Source organism: Lithobates pipiens, unplaced genomic scaffold, assembly GCF_037356315.1.
Source record: "Lithobates pipiens isolate NorthernLeopardFrog02 unplaced genomic scaffold, aLitPip1_a1.2 Scaffold_3, whole genome shotgun sequence".
NCBI classification, from domain to species: domain Eukaryota; kingdom Metazoa; phylum Chordata; class Amphibia; order Anura; family Ranidae; genus Lithobates; species Lithobates pipiens.
In genome coordinates this window covers 239,578,367-239,606,235 of record NW_027507790.1, presented here as the reverse complement: position 1 = coordinate 239,606,235, position 27,869 = coordinate 239,578,367, and the positions used below count along the sequence as shown (strand labels likewise).

Below are 27,869 nucleotides of genomic sequence, written 5' to 3'. Positions count from 1 at the left end.
CAGAGGTTGCTAGGGGTTCCATAAGCTATGCACATCTCATTGTTTCATAGGTTCCCATTCAGACCATTGATTTTTTTTTTTTTGCCATTTGTAGGGGGTAATTCTTCCCAATGACCACAAATGTAAGGAGCATTCTTCCCACTGACCATCACACTAATGTATCATGAGATGTAGATAGTCCTTTATAACAGAGGTTCCCTGAGACTGGACAGTTATTTCAAGGGTTCCTCTGTGCTAAAAAGGTTGAGAAAGGCAGCTCTAAAGTAAAGGGTCTGCCGCAAAGAAAATGTTTCCCAATGACCACAAGTGTAAGGAGTAGGGATGAGCTTCGTGTTCGAGTCGAACGCATGTTCGACTCGAACATCGGTCGTTCGTGCGTTCGCCGAATTCCGAACGTTTGGGCCGTTCGCGGCAAAATTCGTGTGGCCCACAATGCACTGCGATGGCGCAATGCATTGCTGTCTCACGATTGGCCAAGCATGCACTGTGACCCCGCATGCTTGGCCAATCGCAGCGCCAGCAGCGAGGAGAGCCATGGTTGGCCACAGGCATCCTGCCTGTGGCCAATCATAGCTCAGGCTGTGTAGTGCACGCCCCACACTATATAAGGCCGCCATTAAGGCAGCCTCGTGCAGTGTGTTGGCGTCTGAAGCAGTGGGTGTTCTGTGTACCTTCAACACAGTTACACACCAATCGTTTTTGGCTGATTTACCATCTTGCTCTTGTGTAGAGGTTACTGTCTGTGCCCTGACCGCAGTATACACCACTATATTCACCTCACCTATATAGCTAGTGATCTAGCTTTAATAATAGAGCTTGCAGTCAGTAGTGTTAGTGCGTGCTGTCTGCGTGCTCTGTACCCAGTACATACCACTATATACACCTACATAGCTGTTCTCTATTTGAGCCCGATTGTCATCTGCAGGAGTTATCGGAAGTTGTGTGTGCTTCCAGCACAGCACAGTATACATCTGTATATACCCCTTTAACTCTGCTGTTTTCTGGTTGTCTGCGTGCCCTGACCGCAGTATACACCGTGATATTCACCTCACCTATATAGCTAGTGGTCCATCTTTAACAATAGAGCTTGCAGTCAGTAGTGTCACTCAGGAGATAGTGCGTGCTGTGTGCGTGCTCTGTACCCAGTACATACCGCTATAATCCACCTACATAGCTGTTCTCTATTTGGGCCCGATTGTCATCTGCAGGAGTTATTGGAAGTTGTGTGTGCTTCCAGCACAGCACAGTATACATCTGTATATACCCCTTTAACTCTGCTGTTTTCTGGTTATTGTCTGCGTGTCCTGACCGCAGTATACACCGTGATATTCACCTCACCTATATAGCTAGTGGTCCATCTTTAACAATAGAGCTTGCAGTCAGTAGTGTCACTCAGGAGATAGTGCGTGCTGTGTGCGTGCTCTGTACCCAGTACATACCGCTATAATCTACCTACATAGCTGTTCTCTATTTGGGCCCGATTGTCATCTGCAGGAGTTATAGGAAGTTGTGTGTGCTTCCAGCACAGCACAGTATACATCTGTATATACCCCTTTAACTCTGCTGTTCTATAAAAAAGGCATCTGCAGGAGTTAGTGGGTGTTGTGTGCCTCCAGCACAATATAAACTACCCAACTACTGTTTTACCCAACTCCCTTCAGGCCATTACCATGTCTGGAAGGCCAGCAAGGAGAGGCAGACAGGCGCGAGCCGATAAAAGAGGGCAAGCAAGCTCTGTGTCTAGAGACAACAGTGCTGGTCGTGGACGCGGTGCATTGTCATCAGCACGTGGCCATGGGACATGCTTGTCCTTCTTTTCTGCAGCTGGACATGTTGAACCGCAACATGCCAACGACTTGGTAGAGTGGATGACCAAGCCCTCTTCATCCTCCTCATCCTCTCTCACCCAGTCTCAGGGTAGTAGAAAAGCAGCTGCCAACACATCGTCGTCCCTCCTCTCAATGTCATCATCAGTGACTCCTTCCCTAGACCCACCACGTCCTCCTGAGGAGTCTCCTGAACTCTTTGAGCACAGTGTTGGGTACATGCTCCAGGAGGATGCCCAGTGTTTGGTGGGCTCTGATGATGACACTCAGCTAGAGGAAGGCAGTAGCGTGAGCGCAGAGAGAGAGGATGCTCAAGAAGCACAGCAATCTGGCAGTCATGTTCCACAAGCTGCAGCATACTGCCAGGTTTGCTACAGCGATGAAGAGGGAGGGGATGATGAGGGCACTGACTCCACGTGGGTGCCTGGAAGGAGGGAGGAGGAGGAGGAGGAGGAGGAGGCACATGTCCAACGAGGCAGGATGCCCTCCGGGGGCCAGCTTAGGGGCAGCAATCCGACTGAATCACACCGCAGAGCTCCGCCTGCGCAGAGCGCTTCCTCTGCGCGTTATTCTAAAAGTTCTTTGGTGTGGGCCTTTTTTGAGACGAGTGCATCAGATCGCACCGCTGCTATTTGCAACATATGTCTCAAGCGTATCTCACGTGGCCAAAACATCAGCCGGTTGGGCACCACATGCTTGACCAGACATATGTTGACCTGCCAAGCAGCTCGTTGGCAAGCATACCTCAAAGACCCACACCAAAGAACAAAGCGGACCTCTCCTTGCTCCTCATCAGCTGGCATCTCCAACCCCACTAGACCTTCAGTCCTCTCTGAAACCTGCTCTGAGAGGAATGAAGGTGTAGAATTAGGTGTGTCACAGCCAAGTGCTTCCGGGAACTCTGCTAGTGGTACATCCACGTCCGATTATAGCAGGCAAATGTCCCTGCCCCAGCTGCTGGACCGGCGGAAGAAATTTACTCCCAGCCATCCACATGCCCAGCGGTTGAATGCTAGCTTGGCTAAATTGCTAGCACTTCAACTGCTGCCTTTTCAGTTGGTAGACTCGGCCCCCTTCCGTGAGTTTGTACAATGTGCGGTTCCTCAGTGGCAGGTCCCCAAACGCCACTTTTTCTCATGGAAGGCGATTCCAGCTCTCTACCGGCATGTGGAAGGCAATGTCCTTGCCTCGCTGGACAGGGCGGTCAGCGGTAAGGTGCATATTACCGCTGACTCATGGTCCAGCAGGCATGGACAGGGACGTTACCTGTCTTTCACGGCCCATTGGGTCACTCTTCTGGCTGCTGGGAAGGATGCAGGACAAGGTGCAGTAGTGTTGGAGGTTGTTCCGCCACCACGCCTCCAAAATGCTACTATTGGTTGTGGCACACCTCTCTCCTCCACCCCCTCCTCTTCGTCTTCATCCATGGCCTCTTCCAGTGCACTGTCCTCAGAACCAGCGGTGCTCCGTAGGCGTTGCAGGGGCTACGCAAGTACGCAGGCAAAACGATGCCATGCCGTGCTTGCGCTGGTTTGTTTGGGGGACAGGAGCCACACTGGGGCGGATGTTTTGTCAGCTCTGCAGGGGCAGGCCGAGAGGTGGTTGACGCCACGCCAGCTTAAGCCAGGAATGGTGGTTTGAGACAATGGCACCAACCTCCTCTCCGCCCTCCGACAGGGACAACTGACCCATGTGCCCTGTGTAGCTCACGTCCTTAACCTGGTGGTGCAGCGGTTCTTGGGCAGGTACCCCGGCTTACAGGATGTCCTGAAACAGGCCAGGAGAGTCTGTGTGCATTTCCGCCGATCATTTAATGCCTGTGCTCGGCTGGCTGAGCTCCAAAAGGAGTTGAACCTGCCCAAGAACCGCCTTATATGTGACATGCCCACCAGATGGAACTCAACATTGGCCATGCTGCAGCGGCTACACACGCAGCAGAGGGCCATCAATGAGTACCTGTGCGACTACGGCACCAGGACAGGGTCAGGGGAGCTCGGTTTTTTCTCACCACGCCAGTGGGGCATGATCAGGGATGCATGCACTGTCCTGTCACCGTTTGAGGAGGCCACAAGGATGGTGAGCAGTGACAGTGCATGCATCAGTGACACTGTACCTCTTGTCCACCTCTTGGAGCATACGCTGCGTGGAATAATGGACAGGGCACTTGAGGCAGAACAGAGGCAGGAAGAGGAGGACTTCCTTGCCTCTCAAGGCCCCCTTTATCCAGACAGTGTTCCTGCTGTGCCACCCATCACACAGGAAGAGGGTGAGGAGGAGGAAGAGGAGGAGGAGGATGATTGTGTCAGCATGGAGGTGGAGGCTGGCACTCAGCATCAGCAGCAGCAGCAGCAGTCTTATAGGGATGATTTACAGTCCCAAGAAACACGTGGACTTGTACGTGGCTGGGAGGAGTTAGCTGCGGATCATGTTGTCCTTAGTGACCCAGAGGACTCCGGACCGAATGCCTCAGCTAACCTACGCTGCATGGCCTCCCTGATCCTGCAAAGCCTGCGGAAGGATCCTCGTATTCTTCGGATCAAGGAGAGGGACCATTACTGGCTGGCCACTCTCCTTGATCCACGGTACAAGGGTAAGGTTGCCGACCTTATCTTGCCATCGCAGAGGGAGCAGAGGATGAGACATCTCCGGGAGGCCTTGCAGAAAGCTCTGTGCAACGCGTTCCCAGAGACTGGGAGGTCAAAAACTCCTGGTCCTGGACAACGTGTTGCTGAGGCATCAGTCAGAAGGAGCGGTGGAGAAGGTGGCCGTCTGACTGATGCTTTCAGACAATTTTTTAGTCCGCAGCCCCAAGGTATGATTGGTTCCAGCACCCATCGCCAGCGTCTAATTTACATGGTGCAGGAATACCTAGGGGCAAGGTCAGACTTGGACACCTTTCCCACTGAAAATCCTCTGGCTTACTGGGTCTCGAGGATGGATCACTGGCCAGAGCTTGCACAGTATGCAATTGAGCTACTGGCCTGTCCTGCATCCAGCGTTCTTTCGGAACGCACCTTCAGTGCTGCTGGTGGCTTCGTTACCGATCACAGGGTGCGCCTGTCCACCGAATCAGTTGATCGACTGACCTTCATCAAGATGAATCAGTCTTGGATCACCCACAGCTACCAAGCACCTGAAGCTGATGTAACCGAATAATTTTTTTTGAAATACCACATCCCTTCAAGACTGCCTATGCTGATGCTGAGTGACTGTCCTGTTATGTTGATTGTCTATCCTCTTCCTCCTCCGCTGATATGTTGGAAGAACATTTTTGGTTCTGGGTGATGCCAGCAGCCCAATTTTTCTGCCCCTGTTTAACAGGGGCGTTTAAGTACAATTTTTGATGCAATGCTTTGCAGCAGGGCTAATTCCTGCAATAAAACTAGAGTATATGGCAGAGGTTGCAGTGTGATGGCACCAGTGCCTAAGGCCCAATTTTTCTGCCCCTGTTTAACAGGGACATGTAATTACAATTCTTGATATAATATTTCACAGGAGGGCCCCTTCCTGTGCCCACCCAGAGTAACGGTGAGGACTTATAGTGTTGTGGCACCAGCACCACAACCACCAAAGGTCAATTTTTCTACCACTGTTCAACAATGGCATGTAATTACAATTCTTGATATAATCGTTCACAGCAGGGCGCTCCAGCGCCCACCAAGAGTCACTTTGAGGGCTTACAATGTTGTGGCAAAACCAACACCTTGTTCCGCCATTTCTGCAGAGCATATAGGGCAGGCCCCTACTTTCAAACATCCAATTTACAAACATCTCCTACTTGCAAACGGAAGGAGACAACAGCAAGTGAGATGAAAAAAGATGGACGACAAAACAAATTATACAGGGGTGATAACCCTTCCCTATGTTTTCCAAAAAGCTTAAAAATAGTTTTTTTGACTGGAGCTACACTTTAAAAATGTACCAGTTGAAAATTACAAACAGATTCAACTTAACACAACAAACCTACACAGTCCCTGTCTTGTTTGCACCACCTGTATACTGGTGTTCTGAGTATATAGGGCCTGGGGGCCACACACATTTCCTTTTTTTAATATGGGTACGGGGTTCCCCTTAATATGCGTACAAGACCCAAATAGGCTGGTAATGGGCAGGGAGGGCTACCCATGCCATTTTTCTGAATGATTTTCAACCATATTGCAGGAACCAGATATAACATTAAAACCGCAAGCAGTTTTAAATGGTGTTATTTCCGTTTAATGTCATTTTGTGCAGGGACTGTTCTAAACACGGGAAACACGTGGCACTTCACAGGCATACTACAGACACCCCCCAGGCACCATATTTAAAGGAATATTTCATTTTTTTTTTCACTTTAATCGTCATTAAAATCAGTGTTCCCGCCAAAACGGCCGCTTTTAAACCTTTTTATTGCATTGACCCATGTCCCCTGAGGCAGGAGTCAGGTCCCCAAACCCTTTTTAGGACAGTATCTTGCATATCAGCCGTTAAAATTAGCACTTTCCATTTTGAACGTTCGAGTCCCATAGACTTCAATGGGGTTCTAACGTTCGTTACGAACGCGGGGTCCGTTCGAAAGTTCTGGTGCGAACCGAACCAGGGGGTGTTCGGCTCATCCCTAGTAAGGAGCATTCTTCCCACTGACCATCACACTAATGCATCATGAAATGTAGATAGTCATTTATAGCAGAGGTTCTCTGAGACTGGACAGTTATTCAAGGGTTCCTCTGTGTTAAAACATTTGAGAAGGGCAACTCTAAAAGTAAAGGGTCTGCTGCAAAGAAAATGTTTAATGTTTACCTCTCCAGCTACCAGCTCTGCTGATCATCTGAAGAATCTGACGCTTCTGGAAATTTCAGGTCATGTGTGGCTAGAACCACCAGCCCTGGACACAAACTGTGTGCATCCAGCGCTAGGGAGCTTTAAAACCGGTTCCCGACCGGCTCCTGTACATATACATCGTCAGAATGGCACGGCAGGTCAAAGTAATGTAACGAATTTCCCGTACGTGCGCGCCTGCCAAGAGCTCCGTGACTTTGGTCGAGGGGTCCCGCAGACTCGATCGCCGCGGGGATACCCGCGATCATGTCATGGAGCTCAAGAACGAGGAGATGCCGATGTAAACAATATCTCCCCGTTCTGCCTGATGACAGCACACTGATCGTCTGCTCCTTGTCATCGGGAGCAGCGATCAGTGTGGTGTCACACACAGCCACACCCCCATACAGTTAGAAACATGCCTCTAGGAACACTTAACCCCTACATTGCCACCTAGTGGTTAACCCCTTCACTGCCAGTGACGTTTTTACAGTAATCAATGCAATTTTATAGCATTGATCGCTGTATTAATGCCAATGGTCACAAAAATGTCTAAATTGTCAGATGTATCCGCCATAATGTCGCAGTCTCGATAAAAAATAAATAAATAAATAAATAAAAAGCTCATCGCCGTTATTACTAGTAAACAAAAAAAAAAAATCTGAAAAATGCCATAAAACTATCACCTATTTTGTATACGCTATAACTTTTGCGCAAACCAATCAATAAACACTTATCGCGATTTTCTCAACCAAAAATATATAGAAGAATAGGTAACGGCCTAAACTGAGGGAAAAAAAAAAAGTGTTTAATATATTTTTGGGATATTTATTATAGCAAATAATAAAAAATTAGTTTTTTTTCAAAATTTACGCACTTTTTTTTGTTTATAGCGCAAAAAATAAAAACCGCAGACGTGATCAAATACCACCAAAAGAAAGCTCTATTTGTGGGAAAAAAGGACGCCAAATTTTTGTGGGGAGCCACTTCGCACGACCGCGCAATTGTCAGTTAAAATTACGCAGTGCCAAATCGCAAAAAACGCTCTGGTCAGGAAGGGGGTAAATCCTTCTGGGGCTGAAGTGGTTAAGGAAAAAAAAAATATAAATCAAGCTCGAACATTTACTACAGTTTATTAGCATTAAATAAAGACAATAAGCTAAAATGTAAACAATTTCACAGATTACTGTGATCAAAATAAAAGTTTCACAAATAAAAAAAAAAAAAAAAAAGTCAGTACATAATTGTGTACACTGCTGCGAAGCCAAGTCTGCACCTTACTACACAGCCACCAATGTGTTCTTAGGATCAAGTCATTACTAAAATGTCACTTTCACATATGATTGGCGCTCCCTACTGGCCACAGAAAAAGATGCCCGCTTAGTGAAAAACAGTTTTCTTTAAAAAAAAAAAAAAAAAAATGTCTTGTGCACATTGTCTCCACAAATCCAGTCGCGTAGAATGTAAGAATAGATTTATCTCTGTATAAAAAAAGCCCTGAGAAGGGGAAGCATTTAAAAAAATAGAATTGTAACTTTCATGTGCATGTATTTGCTTTAAAAAGGCAACAACGAACGTCTCTCAATCAGGAAGTTCCTGCCACGTGGATCAGTTCAGCTGCGTTACCGCCTAGCACAGCATCAAGTGGAGCCCGTTTTTTTACGCCAATGTTGCGTCCTGTAGAGATGAGGTCAGCGTATCCCCTCTGGTGGGAGAAGGCATAGGCGGAACGGCGGCCAGCGGTACCACGTCTGATTGTACTGGCCCGCGGCCTCCACAGGGCCTCTGCCTTGAGCTTCTTTCTGTTCTTTTGAATCTGGAAAAACAGGAAAAATAATACAACTGTAAGAACATGATATAAAAGATTTCAACATCTTCCTGATTGAGCTGAATATACATTACCAAAAGTATTGGGACACCTGCCTATACATGCACTAATGGCATCCCAGTCTTCGCTCATAGGGTTCAATATTGCGTTGGCCCACCCTATGCAGCTGCAACAGATTCAAACTCTACTGAAAAGGCAGTCCGCAAGGTTTAGGAGTGTGTCTATGGGAATGTTTGACCATTCTTCCAGAAGCGCATTTGTGAGGTCAGGCACCGATGTTGGGCAAGAAGGTCTGGCTCACAGTCTCCGCTCTAATTCATCCCAAAGGTGTTCTATCGAGTTGAGGTCAGGCCAGTCAAGTTCCTCCACCCCAAACTTGCTCATCCGGGTCTTTATGGACCTTGCTCTGTGCACTGGTCCAAATCAAATGGCCGGGTGTTTTCTCAGGGGTTGGACTTGGCCCCTTACTTCTGTTGAAGGGAAATCTTAAGGCATCGGCATACCAAGACGCTTTGGACAATTTCATGCTCCCAACTTTGTGGGAACAGTTTGGGGGTGGCCCCTTCTTGTTCCAACAGGACTGCGCACCAGTGCACAAAGCAAGGTCCATAAAGACATGGATGAGCGAGTTTAGAGTGAAGGAACTTGCCTGGCCTCCACAGAGTGCTGACCTCAACTCGATGGAATACCTTTGGGACCAATTATAGCGGAGACTGCGAGCCAGGCCTCCATCAGTGCCTGACCTCACAAATGCACTTCTGGAAGAATGATCAAACATTCCCATATACACGCTCCTAAACTTTGTGGACAGCTTTCTCAGAAGAGTTGAAACAGTTATAGCTGCAAAGGGTGGGCTAACTCAATATTGAACCCTACGGACTAAGACTGGGATGTCATTAAAGTTCATGTGTGTGTAAAGGCAGGTGTCCCAATACTTTTGGTAATATAGTGTATATGTAATGTGAGCTTGTAGTATTGAATGCTGTAAAAAAAACAAAAAAAAAAAAAACAGACATTTCATATGAAAACCTGGACTCCTAAATATAAAAAGCTCCTCTTCCCAAATAATAATTTACCTTCAGAAATAAAAATGTTTTTTAAACCGTTGGAAAACATAGTCAAATGGTATTCTCTGCACAATCCACTCTAAGTACCAGTGATAATATAAAATTCACAAAAAAAAAAAAAAAAAAAAAAACACACGGTTATGTGTATTCCAACACCCTAGAAAATGTCAGATAGAAAAAATGTCATGCAACACAATTCAAATATTTGAGTCATTATTGTGTTGTGTGACACTTTTACTATCGGACATTTTTTAAACTGTATTGTTTTAGCTGTGAACATACAACACTGGCCAACAATACAAGAAAAGGGCCACTTTACCTTGTCGCTCTCTGAGGGTCGCATAGTTTTGCACAGGAATCTCAGGGCTACAACTGGAAGCAGACACACCGCCACGGTCAGGACTATAGTCAGCCAGAGGTAGGGTTGGCGTAAAGCATTTGGCGCCGCTCCTGAAGACAAGAACCAAAATCTCATAATTTTACAGATCTTATACCATAATATTATTAAAAATAATGATAAATAATGATTATATACATAGTTTAACCACTAAAGCCCTGGAAGATTTACCCCCCTTCATGACCAGACCATTTTTTGCGATATGGCGCTGCGTTACTTTAACTGACAATTGCACGGTCGTGCCATGCTCTACCCAAATAAAACCGATGCTTTCCTCACAAACACAGCTTTCTTTTGGTGGTATTTTATCACCTCTGCGATTTTTATTTTTTGTTGTATAAAACAAAAAATACAGACAATTTTGGAAAAAATAAAAAATAAAATTGAATTTTTTTCGTCATACTTACCCGTAAAATCCTTTTCTTTGAGTACATCACGGGACACAGAGTTAGGCTAATATTCATTACCTACTGGGTTATATGCCATTTCTAGGTGAATGGACACTGGTAGACAAAGTCTTAGACAGGAAGTGATCCCCTATATAACCTCTCCCATACAGGAAGTACATCAGTTTTGTAGCAAGCACTGAATCCTCAAAGAGGGGAGGGACCTCCGTGTCCCATGATTTACTTGAAGAAAATGATTTTACAGGCAAGTATAATGTAAAAATCCTATTTTCTTTTTCATACATCATGGGACACAGAGTTAGGCTAATATTCATTGCGTACTGGGATGTCCCAGAGCAATAGCCTTGAGGGGAGGGAAACACCCTGCTAAACAATAGCCATCAGACCCTTTACGGCAGCTCACAGTACACTGCGGCCAAAAGCCAAATCCTCGGCTGCTGTAACATCCACAAATTTTGTGAACGTATGCAATGAAGACCAGGTAGCAGCCTTACAAATCTGAGCCAAAGATACCTGATGGTGAAAAGCCCTGGAGGTTCGATACAACCCCTGGTAGAATGAGCGCTCACCCTAAATGGAGGAGTTTTACATTTCAGACCGCAGGCCTGAATGACCAATTGACGGACCCAATTGGCAATGGAAGCTTTGGAAGCTGCCTGTCCCTTCTTGGGTCCTTTTCATGAAACAAAAAATGAGTCTGATCCTCGGATCTCCGCAGATCTAGACAAATAAACCTTGACTGCCTGGACAACGTCCAAAGGAATGCAGTCATCTCTCTTCTGCCGAACGAGGCTGAGGGAAAAAAGGCAGCAAAATAATATCCTGATTTAAATGAAAGGTTGACACCACTTTTGGCAAAAAGGATGGAACAGGTTGTAACACGACCCTGTCGTGGTGAAGGATCAAGTATGGTTCCCTGCACGAAAGGACTGGCAACTCCGACACAACCTTCTAGCCGAGGTGATGGCCATCAGGAAGGCTAGCTTGCGTGACAGCAAGTCTAATGGAATTTCCTTGATAGGCTCAAATGGTTGTTTCTGTAACAGACAGTACCAAGTTAAAGTCCCAAGGACACATTGGTGACGAACGAGTTGCCCTCTGCATAAAGGTTTGGACCAGCGAATGGGAGGCTAAAAGGCCTGTATGCAAAGCCAATATGATTTCCACAGCTGACTGTAGAAAAGAGAGAATTCTCCCAATCACATATGTCCGAGGATGCCTTTTTATGGCTTCACACCAAGCAATAGAAGTTTTCCAGACTCTATGATAGATCTTCCTAGTGACAGCTTTTCTAACATTCACTAGGGTAGACACCACTGGTCCCGAGATGCCACGGCCCTTCAACACCCTGGAATCAATAGCCATGGCATCAAATTTAGAGACTGTAAATTGGGGTGCAATATAAGACCTTGAGACAGTAGATCGGGGTGACGTGGAAGCGTCCATGGCCCATCTATTGTCAGTCTCACAATCTCGGGGCCAGACTGGTGCCACCAGAATGACTGGAACCCCCTCTCTCCGAATTCTGCACAACAAATGTGGAAGGAGAGGTACCGGGGGAAAGCATAAACCAGGGAGTACTGGCTCCCTGGAACTTCCAGAGCATCTGCTCCAATTACGAGAGGATCCCAGGTTCGCGATAAACTGCTGTAGCTTGTTGTTGAACCTGGATGCCAATAAGTCGACCACTGGCCATCCCCAATGCTGGAAAATTTCCTGAAACACCCCTGGGTGTAGGGACCATTCCCCTGGGCAGATCTGCTGGTGGCTGAGATAATCTGCCTTAAGCTCTCTATTCCTGGGATATGGACTGCTGATCGAATCGGCACATGTCCCTCTGCCCAGGCTAGTATGTGGTCCACCTCCTCCAGAGCTGAACGATTTTTGTTACTGCCTTGGTAGCTTATATAGGCCACTGCAGTGGCATTGTCAGGCTGAACCCCGATAGGGCAGTCCGGAAGCTCCACCATCCAGGACCGTAGGGCCAGACCTACTGCCCGTAACTCCAGGATGTTGATGGGCAGGATCTAACCTGTCCCTGACCATTTCCTCTGAGCTGTGAGCCCCTCTCGGGTTGCTCCCCAGCCTGAGAGACTGGCATTTGTGATCAGTACTCTTCAGGTTACTGGAAGGAAGGATCTTCCCTTTCGCAGGTTCTGATCTTGCAACCATCAGTTTAGGCTTATGGGAAACCAACAAGATGTCTTGTTGTATAGGTCTGGAATGGAACATAGGGCACTGCCTCGAAGGAGGACACCAGAGTGATCTCTGAGCAGGAGGTCATCTAGATACCTGATCACCAAGATCCCTTGGGCCCTTAAGAGACCTAGTACTGGTGCTAGGACCTTTGTGAACACCCGCTGAGCTGTGTCAAGCCCGAAGGGTAGAGTCACAAACTGAAAAGGACGTTCCTCTACTGCAAATCCCAGGAACCTCTGATGAGGCTGAAAGATGGGTACATGTAAATATGCATCTTTTAGATCGATGGAGGCTAGAAAGTCTCCCATCTGGAGTGAGGCTACTACGGAGTGGACAGCCTCCATCCGAAAGGACTGGATTAGTAGTTATTAGATCCAAAAATGGGCCTTGTGTCCCCAGTTGGTTTTTGAACCATAAAATTAGCTTGAGTAAAACCCTGCGCCCCTTTCGGATACAGGAACCTGTGTAATTACTCCTTGATGCACTAAATGATGTAGTGCCTGAAACAATACGTTTATTTTTGGAGGATCCAAGGGAATGCTGGATCTTAGGAACCTCTGAGGGGGAACGCCCCAGCAACTCTAGCTTATAACCGCGGGATATAGTTGAGGTGACCCACTCGTCCTGAATCATTGAAACTAAGAGCCCAATCTTGACCCATCACAGCAGGTTCCTGTCACTTGAGGACCTTCAAGGACTGGGTATCCTTTATATGTTTAGGGTCCACTCTTTTGGATCTGTACAGTAATGCCTTAGCTCTGTGGTGTCCAAGATTCCACTTCGCAGGATCCAGCGCTTGGAGGTAGCATTACAGCCAAAACTTCGCAGGATCTTGAGTCTTCTTTGTGAGGCTCGGGTATCATTTATCTAAGCATATAGAGCCTGTGTCAAATGGTTCCGATCTGTCAATCCCTTGATTAATTTAAGAAAGGTTTGTGAGACTAGAGACCTGGAGCTCAGAGACCTCAAACAATCGTGCCCATCCACCTTGCAGACACTGGTAAAAAAACTGATGTACTTTCTGTATGGGAGGAGTTATATAAGACTTTGTCTACCAGGTTCCTTTACCTAGAGATGGCTTATAACCCAGTAGGTAATGAATATTAGCCTAACTCTGTGTCCCCCCCCAATAAGCGTATATTGATTGGTTTGCACAAAAGTTATAGCATCTACAAACTATGGGATAGATTTATGGAATTTAAAAAAAAAAAAACTTTCCTAGTAATGGTGACTAGCAGCGATTTTTAGCAGGACAAAGCCAGACACCTGACACTTTTTGGGGACCAGTAACACCAATACAGTGGTCAGTGCTAGATAATATACACGGTCACTGTACTAAGGACACAGTCAAGGAAGGGGTTATCAGGGGCAATCAAAGGGTTAAGTGTGCTCCTAGGGAGTGCTTACTAAATGGGGGGAATGCTGTGACTGGAGGAAAACAGATCTGTGTTTTTGCTTAGCAGAAACACAAGATCTCCATCTTCCTCCCTCACAGAACGGCGGTCTGCCTTGTTTACATAGGAAGACTGCCGTTCTGCCTCTCCTGTGAACAATTGGTGGGTCCCAGGGGTCATCGCGGCCTCCGGACCCACCAATTTGATCCTGCTGTGATTGGCCTGTGATACACACGAATGACCCAGACCCACTACACGAAATCACATACCTGTACCTGTATGTGATTTTCCGCGGGAAGGCCGCCCTGCTGAAGTATATCTGTGTGCGGCAGTCCTTAAGTGGTTAAAGAGGGCCAATTAAACACTAGGAAATCTTTTAAAATGCAAAGTTCCTGTAACCGCTAAATACAACATTTAACAAATCAACCAAATAATTCTGATATTTGACACCAGCACAGGTTGTTAATCAGGGTGGCAAAGCTTATGCATCAGTCAGCCACCTCCCCTAGCACTGGAGGTAGCTGAAGATAAAAGATAATTGCTAAAGCTAATGAAAAACTCACACAGAAAGCTGGGTCGTGCAGTGGTGTGACGTCAGCACAGAGTCTCCACCCCGACTTGTTTTGTCCAATCTGACGTTAGCCAAGTGGACCCCTAATCTGTACTGTTACTGTATTGATGCCCATTATTTTAATAAAAATACTGCACTATTGCTGACATCTATTTGGCTTCTGGGTGAGCTTTATTTACTGCAGTTGGGACTGGACCATGGGTTAAAAGGAGATGTCCTGAGACTGCAGTATACATGCCCCGAGAGGATCCTTGCTTGAATTTCGTGCTGTAGCTGCTGTATTAATTGCAGCATATCATTTTGGTGAGTGTTTACTTTATAAGATGGTGGTGCTCTGTGATTTCTTCACACAGGAGGATGAAATAATTTTTGTGCTAGCAGCTACATTTCTATCACAGCACAGATTCACGAATATTGTGTAAAACACTTGGTGAAGTGAAAATCCCAGCTTGCCCCTGGTACAGCGGTTCTCAACCCTCTAGCGCCGTGACCCCTTGATAAAATTTCCCAAGTTGTGGGGACCCCTAACAGTAAAATTATTTTTGTATTTGAGGTTGTTGGCACCCAAGACAAGTAATCTGCACCCCTAACCCACGGACATTTAGACGTACACTATTAGAACCCCTTATGGTACGTTTTAGGGTTTACCACTCTCTTTGTTCTCCTTTCTTTCCCTTTTACGACTCTCTATCCTAATTTCTTTTTTTTTTTTTTCCCATCCCTCTCTCTAGCCGCCTTTCTTGTTCTCTTAATCTTTCTCTCCCTTTTTCATTGCGTAGTTGGGATCATTGGTAGCGCTGGGGGGAGTTCTGATCAGCCAACTAAGGTGCTCTTGATCAAGGTCATCTGCTGATCTGAGAACTGTAGTGGGGACTTTTAATGGCAACTATAAATCACAGGTAGTGTTATAGTCACTGTGTCTCCAACTTTGTGGTGTTTCGTAGCAGTGACACCTATGCCGACATCATTCCTCACCAGTCAGCTGACTTCTAATCTCTGCCCCCTCACCCATGCTGCGAACTAAATGTGCAGCTAAAAAGAGGCTGAGTGGGCAGCCACAGGCTCCAGGGACAGCCCTGCAGGATTCGGTGACCCCTGGCAAATCATCATTTGACCCCCAGGTTGAGAACCACTGCCCTAGTAGAACCATCTACCTGTGAATATGAACTTGGAAGGAAAGAGGACATGGATCCCAGCACTCTGCAGGTCAAACGTGATTCCAAAGTAGATGGCAATGCTTCCAAACACAGAGAACGCATTCACAAACGTCCAATAGGATGTGTCCAGCCCAATCTGTTATAGCACAGAGAAAGAAAGGTCAATCAAAGAAATGCAATTCAATTCTGCAGCATTAACTTCCAAAAAACAATGTCACCGACTTTTTGTAATTTCCAATGCAAATATATTAGTCCTCCAAAAATGATGGATGTACACTTTATATTTTATTTTTAAAGCACTGCAGTTCTTAGGCTTTTTTCAAGTTCCTAATACTTTTGTACTCTTTTAGTAGTGTTATATAGTGTGGGCATTGTGTTTTTTATTTTAATACATTTAAAAAAACATAATTAGCTGGGTAGAGTGGAAAAAGGTCAGAAGGTCTACCAGGTTCTTGATGTTGTCCTCTTAGGGGAGAGCTTTCCTCTCACTTCACCCAGGAGGGGCAGCTGGCCTGGGCACTGTGGTACCATGTGAGGTGGGAGGGCGTTGTGAGAAGATTGGGAGCAAGGGGATTTGTGTTGGAAGGGGGGGATTTGGGGGGGTGCCAGGGAGTAAGAATTGAGGCAAAATTTTGGGGTTGCAAGGAGTATCTGTTTTGGGGGGGCTGTGCTAGAAGATGTGTTAGGGTGGGGGGGCAATGGCATTGTGCTAGAAAGAGAATTTTTTTTTTGGGGGGGGGGGGTTTATATGTGCGAATAGGGATGATTAGGGGGATTTGTGCTAGGAGTGGAAATTTGGGGGGTGGAAGGGGCGATTTGTGGTAGAAGGGGGGATGGGGGCAATTTGTGGTTTGAGAGAAGATTTGGAGTGGGGGAAGTACTTCTACTTAGAGGAAATTTTAGGGGTAGATGATTAGTGCTAGGAGGGCACAATATACAAACACATAGTGGGATTTTAAATACCCGTCTGGTGGACAGAATACATAGGATAAATGTTAAAAATTGGGGATTGATTTTGAACTATATATTTATATCTCTTGATTGTAGTGCTAGAAAAACCATCCTCCACCTATGTTTGGAGTGACATTCAATGGGTCTGACAATTTAAAAAAACCTATTCCATATGTGGTTATTTTTGACCCTCCACTCTTCAGGTAAGCCCCATGCTTCTGGGACACGGTTCAATTTATGGTTTATCTTAAAGAGGAAGTAAACCCTGATGGGTTTACTTCCTCTTTTTTTCCCTGCAAAGGTAAAGCATAATGGACTACTATGCATCGCATAGTAGCTCATTATGTGTCACTTACCTGACACAGGAGCCAGCGAAGTCGCCGCTGATCCCTGTAGTCCGCCGCGTCCATCTTGCTGGTGGCGTCTCGCAGCTCCGACCAATGACAGCGGCGAAGCCGCGATGACGTCACTCCCGCGCATGCGCACGGGAGTCGCGCCTCGCAGCTCCGCCGCTGTCATACGGCGAGGCCGCGATGACGTCACTCCCGCGCATGCGCACGGGAGTCGACAAATTTGGCAAATCCATTCTTGGACTTGCCGCATTTAGTGCGCATGCGTGCCGCTGTCTACGGCGCATGCGCCGTAGACAGCGGTGCCCATTTTCGGGCAAATATCTCCTAAACCATATAGGTTTAGGAGATATTACTTGGACCTACAGGTAAGCCTTAATCTAGGCTTACCTGTAGGTCAAAGTTGTTTGGAAGGGTTTACTTCCATTTTAATATAAGCCATTGATTATCAATGAGCTTATTTTTATCCTGAATTTAACAGCCATATTGCAAATACCATTTTCTTTCTATGTCCCTTCTAGTAATGCATCTCATGGCTTGCTAACTCTCCCACGGGCTGGCAAGACTTTATCTACACCGGTCCTATATTTTTGCTGATACTTATTACTCATGCATCTTGGGGGGGGGGGGGGGGTGGGCTCTAGATGACCTTGTCCCGGCAGGGGTGGTGACATTACTACAACATTGACAGAAGTGAGGGGAACGGGCTGATTGCTTTAAAAACTCCAAAAGCGCTCCAATTTTCCGCCATAAAAATCACAAATGTCATAATTAACCACTTGGGTACCGCGCTATTGCCGAATGACGGCATTAGCGCGGACCTAGATTTCCGGGACTACGTCTATTGACGTCGTCCCGGTTACGAGCGGCCTGCGCGCCCCCTGAGGGGCGCGCGCGGCGCGCTCTGTGATCGGCGAGTCCGTGAGACTCGCCTGATCACCGATCCGTGTAAGGGGTCGATCCCGACCCCTTATCACGTGATCAGCTGTCAGCCAATGACAGCTGATCATGTGATAGAACGGAGCCGGTAATCGGCTATTATTCCTCCTCGCGCTGACAGCGCGAGGAGAAAAAAAAAAAGCCGATCACCGGCGGCCGTGATCGGGACATCAGTCCCGATCACGGCCAGCAATGAAAGTCACCACATGCCACCTGCCAGTGCCCACCTGCCTCCCGCAGTGCCATCCTGAAGTTTAACAAAGTAAAAGTAAGTGCCCCCCGTCTGTGCCCATAATGCCCACAGTGCCACCCACAGTGCCACCCCACAGTGCCACCCAATCTGCCTCAAAGGTGCTGCACCCCAGTGCCGCCCATCAGTGCCCAGCAGTGCCGCCCATCAGTGCCCAGCAGTGCCGCCCATCAGTGCCCAGCAGTGCCACCTATCAGAGCCACCTATCAGTGCCACCTATCAGTGCCCATCAGTCCCATCTATCTGTGGTACCTATCAGTGCCCATCCGTGCCACCCATCCGTGCCACTTATCCGTGCCACCCATCCGTGCCATCTTATCTGTGCCCATCTTTGCCCATCAGTGCCCATCGGTGCCGCCTTATCTGTGCCTATTAGTGCCGCCTTAACTATGCCTATCAGTGCCCACCAGTGCAGCCTATCAGTGCCCACCAATGCAGCCCATCAGTGCCCACCAATGCAGCCCATCAGTGCCCACCAATGCAGCCCATCAGTGCCCACCAATGCAGCCCATCAGTGCCCACCAATGCAGCCCATCAGTGCCCACCAATGCAGCCCATCAGTGCCCACCAATGCAGCCCATCAGTGCCCACCAATGCAGCCCATCAGTGCCCACCAATGCAGCCCATCAGTGCCCACCAATGCAGCCCATCAGTGCCCACCAATGCAGCCCATCAGTGCCCACCAATGCAGCCCATCAGTGCCCACCAATGCAGCCCATCAGTGCCCACCAATGCAGCCCATCAGTGCCCACCAATGCAGCCCATCAGTGCCCACCAATGCAGCCTATCAGTGCCGCCTTATCAGCGCACTTCAATGAAGGAGAAAAATGACCCGTTTGCAAAATTTTATAACAAACTATTAAAACATGATTTTTTTTTATTTTTTTGCATCTTTTTTTGTTTGTTTAGCAAAAAATAAAACTCCGAGCTGTAACTAAATACCACCAAAAGAAAGCTCTATTTGTGGGAAAAAAATGATAACAAATTTCATTTGGGTACAGTGTTGTATGCCCGCGCAATTGTCATTCAAAGTGCATCAGCGCTGAAAGCTGAAAATTGGTCTGGGACTGAGGGGGTTTAAGTGCCCAGTAAGCAAGTGGTTAAAGAAAGTGCGTTTGTATGAGCTCTGCTTGCCTGGAAGTTGACGGTAAAGATGAGTGCGGTGGCCGTGGTCACAGCAAATGACTGGTAATCGGAAGGGGCCTCTCCATCCTGCCCCATGGTTAACAAGAACGCTCCGTACGGTATGAAAAAGATGATCAAGGAAGTCACTAATCCATGGAACAAACTCAAGAAGAATTTCTTGTAGTTAAACAGTAGATCCTTCTGGCCCGGTATATACAAGCGAGGAAAGCGAAGGCTCAGTTTATCACTGACATCCTGCAACAAAAATTTTAAAATCAGGGAAAGAAGCACAAATCTGAGCTGCACTGTTGAAGCTCCAATGTATAATTTATATGTTCTATGAAGGCACTGACCTGATCCATAAGGCCAACGAGAAGGACAGGCAAGCTGGAGTACAGGACATTGTACAAGGCAATAAACCAATCTTCATACACCGTCTGAAATGTCAAGGAAATTTTTTTTAATATTTGGGTTTCATTTTCAGCATCGAAATCAGATTCAGTTAAATTTTGTAAAACAGTAATTATTAAATTGTCACTGAACAGGAATTAGGGGCGGACTGACCATTGGGCCCATTCCGGCACTGCCCGAGGGCCCCGAGCCACTAGGGGGCCCCCTCAGGGTTGCCAGCCTCAGTAAAACCAGGGACCGCATGTAAAAATCTGTGTTTTGTTTTTTTACATCTGTCTCTGAAATGTCCCTTACTGACATCCTTTTGGTCTAAAAATCCTGAGATTATAGCTGCCCCACCTCTCCAGTACCTTCTCAGCCAACAGAAAGTCTGTGTATACTGTGTGTACTGTGTGATTGTATACTGTGTGTGTGTGTATACTGTCTGGCCCCATAATCTCGCATTGCCTAGGGGCCCCATAATCTCCTATTGCCCAGGGGCCCCATGAGTTGTTAGTCCACCTCTGACAGGAATAAAGAGGAAAATCTTCCAATGGGAAACCTAACTACTAAGAAAATTTCCTCACTTTGACGACATCTCCTCCTACTTCCTGCTATCTCTATGTGGCAAGGTGTAAAAGGGAAATCTCCCCAATGAGACAGACAAAAAAAGAACAACACACAACAGGGGTCCTAAAGAACATGTAAACCAGGGGTCTCCAAACTTTAACAAAGGGCCAGTTTACAGTCATCAGACTTTTGGGGGAGGGGGGGGGGGTATCGGACTGTGGTTATTGGGAGTAGAAATCGTCCTGGCATCCGTAGGAGTAAACAGTGAATCTTTAGCATCATAGTTTCATAGTTAGTAAGGTTGAATAAAGACATCAGTCCATCCAGTTCAACCTGAGTGTCTACAATTGTCCCTATCCCTGTACATTACACACTCACATTGGTCCCTACCCTCAAGGAGCCCACAATCCAAGGTCCCCATTCATATACTAGGGCCAATTTTGGACAGAAGCCAATTAACCTTCCTGCATGTCTTTGGGAGGAATAGTGCCCCATTGTTGGTTTCAGTGAGAGGAATAGTGCCCCATCATTGGTGTCATTGGGAGAAATAGTGCCCTGTTGATGTCAGTAACAGGGATTATGCCCTATTTTTGGTGTCAGTGGAAGGATTAGGGTCTTGCATCAGTGGGAAGAAAAGTGCCGAAAAGGACCAGATAGAAGCAAGCAAAGGACCACATCTGGCCCCGGGCCACAGTTTGGAGACCACTGATGTAAACCCTCACCTTGTAAAACAACCGATTCAGTTTAAAGCAGAAATGAAAGGCAAAACATTTGTGCATCAAAAAAAAAAAAAAAAATATATATATATATATATATATATATATATATATATATATATATATATATATATATATATATATATATATATATATATATATATATATATATATATATATATATATATATATATATATAAAAATCCAAATCACTTTTTTCCATATTTTTATAAATGGTCACATACTCTATGTTCTCATCAGTATAAGGCACTCAGGGATGGGAAAAAGTAGCACACTGAAGTTTCCAGTAAATGGTTGTGCGGTGGGGTGTCAGCACAAGTCTGTTCATTGGAAGAGAGCAGGCTGAGTTTCAAGCACTGCTGGAGCACTGCCCATGATGTGCTCTCTTGCCTAGTGTGGTCAGTTTTTAATAGGAAAGCAGAGGGACTGGCAGAAACACCAAAGATTTCACACAGAAGGAAGCAATACAAAGAGAACAGGATACCTTTTCATATCAGTACATGGTATAGCAAGCACATGAGCAATGGGACATGTAAGGTTGACATTTTTTAACCATTTGCTACTCTGTTCTAAACTAAAGAAAAAAACCCACATCAATACATGTCAAGTAACAATTAAGATAGCTGAAGAACGTAGATAGAAAGTGTCAAGCATACAGAAATTAATTCAGGCATACAGCTCACAAAAAAATAAAAATAAAAAAAATCATCATCATTGGTTTTCACACAGCTGTAGAAACCAGTGATGGTCCTTTTTAATTTGGTGAAATAGTTCCTAGATTTTCCAGCCATCAACGTCTTCTCAACTAATAACTATGATGGTATTCCAAGTTTGATCAACTCCTTCTAGATATGCTGCCCAACAAAAGCATTATTCAGCCCTGTGTGACCCGGGCCATCAACACTTATACAGGCTGCTCTGCTTACCTGAGCAGAAAATCCATTGAAGAACGAGTACCAGAAGTGAACCAACGTGAATGCAAAGTTTTTGTAGAAGAAAAAAACCAAGGAACTTGCACATGCGAATGTAGGACCAGCGGCCGTGGACCAGGATCAACCTCTGCAGGTATCGGAACTGAGCGAAGGAGTAGTCACTGGACATCACCGCTTGCATACCTTCCTGTCCACTGATACCAACACCTATATGGGCAGCTGAGACAGAGGAAGAGAGAACTTTAGGGCAAAAGACCATACCAAACCATCTTCAGAGTTTTCTAAATTTCATCTCTCTATTCCTGACAATTGTCTTGTTGGAGGCAATTTACAAGTTCCAAGACAAGGACTAAAAATTTTTATTTTTATTTTAAGTAAATATGAAATACTACAGCCGCTGTTTTATTGCAAGAACATTGGGTGGCACAAACGGGAACAGCCACAAAACGTTCAGAAAATCTCTACAAGCAATAATGAAAAGTGATGAGAAGGTAAAATTGGTTGTATCATTTGCAAGTACTGGGTCATGTATGACTGGTTTTAGTTGGAAGTCAAGAATTGTTGAATATGGTTGACTATTGCAAACACAGATCTATATTCAGCTCCAATTCTATTTCCTTCTTACTTTTAATCATGTTGACATCATTGGCACCGTCTCCAATGGCCAAGGTGATGGCCTTCTTGTATTTCTTCACCAAGTCTACCACCATGGCCTTCTGTTTGGGGGTCACTCTGCAGCAGATGACGGAATTGCACTCACACGCCAGGTCCACAAAGTTCTTCTGTCGTTGCTCTTTAAGGGCATATGCTTTCTGTTTATCCACCAGGTCCTTCTGCTTCTCTTCAGCTGTTCTGGGAAATTTGAGCTTCAGGCGTTTCTTTTTCTTTTTTTTCTTTTCCAGAAGTATTTCATTCTGTTAAAAGAGAATCAGACAAAATTAAAGGAAATGTATTTTAATACAACAGAGTGAAGGTTAGGTATTATGTGATAATATTCTGGTCATTTGAGTGTGAAATCCTGTTCAAGAGTAGTCATGTGCTGCTGGTTGGAAGCTAAACAGTGGGGACCTTGAGTGAAGAGTGTGCTTTGTAGAAGTTTTGCTTTTTGACCGCTGGCGATTGCTGGGTTGCATTTTTAGGTTCTTTTTGGGGCTTTTCCTCCTTGTAGCTTTTTAACACCTTTTTTCTGTCACTTTTTAAACAGCTTTTTTTTCTTTGCTTCCTTCAACCTACTAAGGGAAGTGGTTAACTGGCCACAGGTGCTTGAGGCCTATATAACCTCCTGTAGAACTCATTGTGTGCCTGCTCATCTTTGAGCTTGCTGGAACTTAGACCAAAAGAGGAACTGGACTAAGTGGTGAGTTAAAAAACCAGAGTTGGAAACAAGAGGTTGTAACAGGGGTCAAGTACCTGTGTAGGGCGAGTGTGTACCTGTGTATTGTAAGCACATGAGTGCTGCCAGTGCACGTGGGCTGTATTGAGTATTAGTGTCAGGTAGTACCTGTGTATTGTGAGTACCTGAGTGTTGTCTGAGTAGTATGTGTGGATTTGTTCGTACTTGTGTACTGTGTGTTCGGGTGCACCTTGGTCAGTGGGTGCACCTTGGTCAGCGAGTACCTGTGTTTTGTCTTGTTGAGTACCTGTGTATTGCCTTGTTGCGCATCAGTGTCAGGAAGCTAGTTGTTCGGTAATTTGGACAGGGTATAATCCCCAATCCTCATTAAATTGGTAGGTACAATGCACGATGGGTGTGGAGATGCGACTCAGTGTACATCTTGCGTCATGTATGTGTTCCTTGATCATCTGATCGAGGGCGAATACTGCTGTGCAAAATGTAAGCACATTGTTTCCCTGGAAGCCCAGGTTCTGAATCTGGGGAAGCAACTGTCAGCACTGAGATGTCCCTCCATACTAAAAGAGCCAGGAAAGCACATGGCAGGGGCCAGCACAGAGGCGGTGGAGACAAAAAGGTGCAGGCATTAGGAAAGTAGATGGGTTACAGTCAGGAAGGGTAGAGGGGGAAATGCCAGGGAGGCCGATCCAGGGCTTGAGTATCCAAATAAGTATGCTCCATTGAGTGACATTGGTGAAACCAGTCAGGGACCAGCACTGCTGGAGCTGAGGGACTCTCCTAGCTGCCGGGGGAAGAACTCCTCCAGTGACAGTGGGGGGAAGCGAAGGGAAAGGAAAGACAGACTCTGGTGGTAGGGGACTAATTTCTTAGAAGGACAATGAGGGCAATCTTTAACAAAGACCTGAAGCGCCGAACTGTATGTTGTCTACCGGGTGCTCGGGTTCGGCACATCACGGATCTAATGGACAGATTGTTGGGAGGGGCTGGGGAAGACCCGCGTGTCATGGTGCACGTTGGCACCAATGAAAGTCAGAGGCAGATGGAGTGTCCTAAAGAACCATTTTAGGGACTTGGGAGCTAACTTGAGGAAAAGGACCTCCAAAAGGTAATATTCTCAGGAAGGCAGGGGGGATTAGGGAAGTAAACAAGTGGCTGAATATCTGGTGTAGTAAGGAGGGGTTTGAGTTCCTGGAGGACTGGGCCGACTTCTCAGTCAATCACCAGTACTATAGAGGGGACAGACTGAACCTAAATGAGGAGGGTGCAGCTGGGAGTAAAGGTCACCAATAAGTTAGAGAGTTTTTTATACTAGGCAATTGGGGGGGGGGGGGGGGGGTAGAGATAGTCAGTGTGGAACATATTCTGGGAGGGTAGTATTGGGGGCATTAGTGGTAGGTTGACTAAAGCAGATAAACCCAAGGTAAGTATAGTAACAAGTCCTAGTTGCAATCTCAGAACACCCATTAAGAGGATAGTATGCGACCGATCTAAACTATGTGGCATGTTCACCAATGCCAGGAGCCTGGCGGACAAGATGGGTGAACTAGAGATACTATTGTACGAGGAGGACTTGGATTTTGTGGGAATTTCAGAGACCTGGTTCAACAGCTCTCATGATTGGCTGGCAACCATTCAAGGGTATACCCTTTATCGCAGGGATAGAGAGGGTAAAAAAAAAAAAAGGGGGAGGGGTATGCCTATATATAAAGAATAATGTACACGCGAGTGTGAGAGATGAGATCACTAAGGGAGCAAGGGAGGAGGTGGAATCCTTATGGGTAGAGCTTGAAAGGGATGAAGCTAAGGGGAAAATACTGGGATTATCCTATAGGCCCCTAACCTGAGGGAGGAGGGGGAGACAGATCTTCTATCACAAGCTGGATTAGCAGCAAGGGTGGGAAGTGTTATTATGGGGGATTTTAATTATGCAGACATAGACGGGCGGAGGGAACCACGCATTTGTCTAAGGCTCGCCAGTTCCTAAATGTCTTGCAGGACAATTTCATGGTTCAGATGGTAGATGCACCATTTAGAAAAAAAGCGTTACTGGATCTGCCGATTTAAAAACAATACAGACCTGATCACAGATGTGGAAATATGGGGCAGTTTAGGAAACAGTGGTCACAGGTCAATTGGCTTCAGTATAAATCACACAAAATAGGAAACATAAGGGGAATACAAAGACACTGAATTTCAAAAGAGCCAACTTCCTTAACCACTTGAGACCCGCGCTATAGCCGAATGACGGCTACAGCGCGGATCTCCTTTTCCGGGACTACGTCTATTGACGTAGTCCCGTGCACGAGCGGCCTGCGCCCCCCCCCCCCTGAGGGTCGCGCGCGGCGTGCTCTGTGATTGGCGAGTCTACGAGACTCGCCTGATCACCGATCCGTGCAAGGGGTCGATCCCGACCCCTTATCACGTGATCAGCTGTCAGCCAATGACAGCTGATCATGTGATATAACGGAGCCGGTAATCGGCTATTATTCCTCCTCGCGCTGACAGCGCGAGGAGAAAAAAAAAAAGCCGATCGCCGGCGGCCGTGATCGGGACATCAGTCCCGATCACGGCCAGCCCTGCCAGTGCCCACCTGCCCCCTGCCAGTGCCCACCTGCCCCCTGCTTTGCCTGCCTGAATAAAAAATGTGTCCCCCCTGTCAGTGCCACCCAGCAGTGCCCATAGTGCCACCCAGCAGTGCCCACAGTGCCACCCAGCAGTGCCACCCAGCAGTGCCCACAGTGCCACCCAGCAGTGCCCACAGTGCCACCCAGCAGTGCCCACAGTCTGCCTCAACAAAGGTGCTGCACCCCAGTGCCACATATCCGTGCCCAGCAGTGCCGCCCATCAGTGCCGCCCATCAGTGCCCATCTATCAGTGGTACCTATCAGTGCCCCTTAGTGCCACCCATCCGTGCCATCTTATCTGTGCCCGTCTTTGCCCATCGGTGCTGCCTTATCTGTGCCCATCGGTGCCGCCTTAACTGTGCCTATCAGTGCCCACCAGTGCAGCCTATCAGTGCCCACCAGTGCAACCTATCACTGCAGCCAATCAGTGCCGCCTCATCAGCGCACTTCAATGAAGGCGAAAAATGGCCCGTTTGCAAAATTTTATAACAAACTATTAAACATGATTTTTTTTTTTTTGCATCTTTTTTTGTTTGTTTAGCAAAAAATAAAACTCCCAGTTGTGATTTAATACCACCAAAAGAAAGCTCTATTTGTGGGGAAAAAATGATAAAAATTTCATTTGGGTACAGTGTTGTATGCCCTTTTGCAATTGTCATTCAAAGTGCATCAGCGCTGAAAGCTGAAAATTGGTCTGGGACTGAGGGGGGTTTAAGTGCCCAGTAAGCAAGTGGTTAAACTACGAACCTCGTTAGAAGGGATAAAATCTTAGGAACAATGAACAGGAGAGATGGATTTGCTTTAAGAGCATATTAAATAAGGGCATTAGCCAAAGCATCCCATTGGGTAATAAATTTAAAAGAGCGAACAAAAGTCCTTGATGGCTTAACACCAATGTAAAAATGCATATAAAAGCAAAGGGGAAGGCCTTCAAAAAATACAGGGTTTAGGGATCATCAGCAGCATTCAGATTTTATAAAGAATGCAACAAGAAATGTAAGGGTGCAATTAGGGTGGCTAAGATAGAACACGAAAGACACATAGCGGAGGAAAGCAAAAAATATCCTAAGAAATTCTTTAAGTATATAAACAGTAAAAAAGGGAGGACAGGCCACATTGACCTCAAAGAATGAGGAAGGAAATCTGGTTACAAAAGATGGGGAGATGGCGAAGGTATCGAATTTATTCTTCTCCTCAGTCCTCATGAGGGAATTGGGGGGGGCTTCAGTAACAAAAACTGCAGTGTTTATCCTCAAGACGCATCACAGGAAGCACCTCCATGGTTAACAGAGGACAGAATTAAAATTAGACTTGGGAAACTTATTAATAAATCACCGGGATCAGATGGCTTGCATCCAAGGGTACTTGGGGAACTCCGTCAAGTAATTGCCAGACTGTTGTTCCTAATTTTTACTGACAGTCTGCTGACTGAAATGGTACCAGCTGATTGGAGAAAAGTCAATGTAGCACCAATATTTAAAAAGGGCCCAAAATACATTCCTGGGATTTACAGACCAGTTAGCCTAACATCAATAGTATGCAAGCTCTTGGAGAGGATGACAAGGAACTATATAGAAGATTTTAGTAACGAGAACGGTATCATTAGCAGACCCGTAGACGTGGTGTATCTGGATTTTGCAAAAGCATTTGACACTGTTCCCCATAAACGTTCACTGTAAAAAATAAGGTCCGTTGGCATGGACCATAGGGTGAGTACATCAATGGAAACTGGCTACAAGGGCGAGTTTAGAGGGTGGTGATAAATGGGGAGTACTCGGAGTTGAGAAGGGGGTAGTGGGGTCCCCCCAAGGTTCTCTTCTGGGACAAATCCTATTTATTTTGTTCATAAACTAACTGGAGTAGGGGGTACACAGCTCAATCTCTGTATTTGTGAATGATACTAAGCTAAGCAGGTCAATAACTTCTCCGCAGGATGTGGAAACCTTGCAAGAAGAGCTGAATTATTGGGGTGGGCAACTACATGGAAAATGAGGTTTAATGTAG

The 27,869-nt window shown here is 46.3% G+C and overlaps 1 protein-coding gene across 1 annotated transcript in view; it reads right to left on the bottom strand.

Moving 5' to 3' along the window:
- Nucleotides 1-7,739: 7,739 nt before the first annotated feature.
- The window catches only part of LOC143941041 (phospholipid-transporting ATPase IC-like), a 150,200-nt gene continuing 130,070 nt past the window's right edge, over nucleotides 7,740-27,869 (bottom strand). The window contains 8 exon segments of the mRNA XM_077462950.1: nucleotides 7,740-8,439; nucleotides 9,838-9,968; nucleotides 15,641-15,779; nucleotides 19,268-19,513; nucleotides 19,612-19,695; nucleotides 21,882-21,956; nucleotides 21,958-22,106; nucleotides 22,513-22,801. Of these exon segments, the coding sequence (XP_077319076.1) occupies nucleotides 8,209-8,439; nucleotides 9,838-9,968; nucleotides 15,641-15,779; nucleotides 19,268-19,513; nucleotides 19,612-19,695; nucleotides 21,882-21,956; nucleotides 21,958-22,106; nucleotides 22,513-22,801 (1,344 nt within the window). The 3' untranslated portion in view covers nucleotides 7,740-8,208.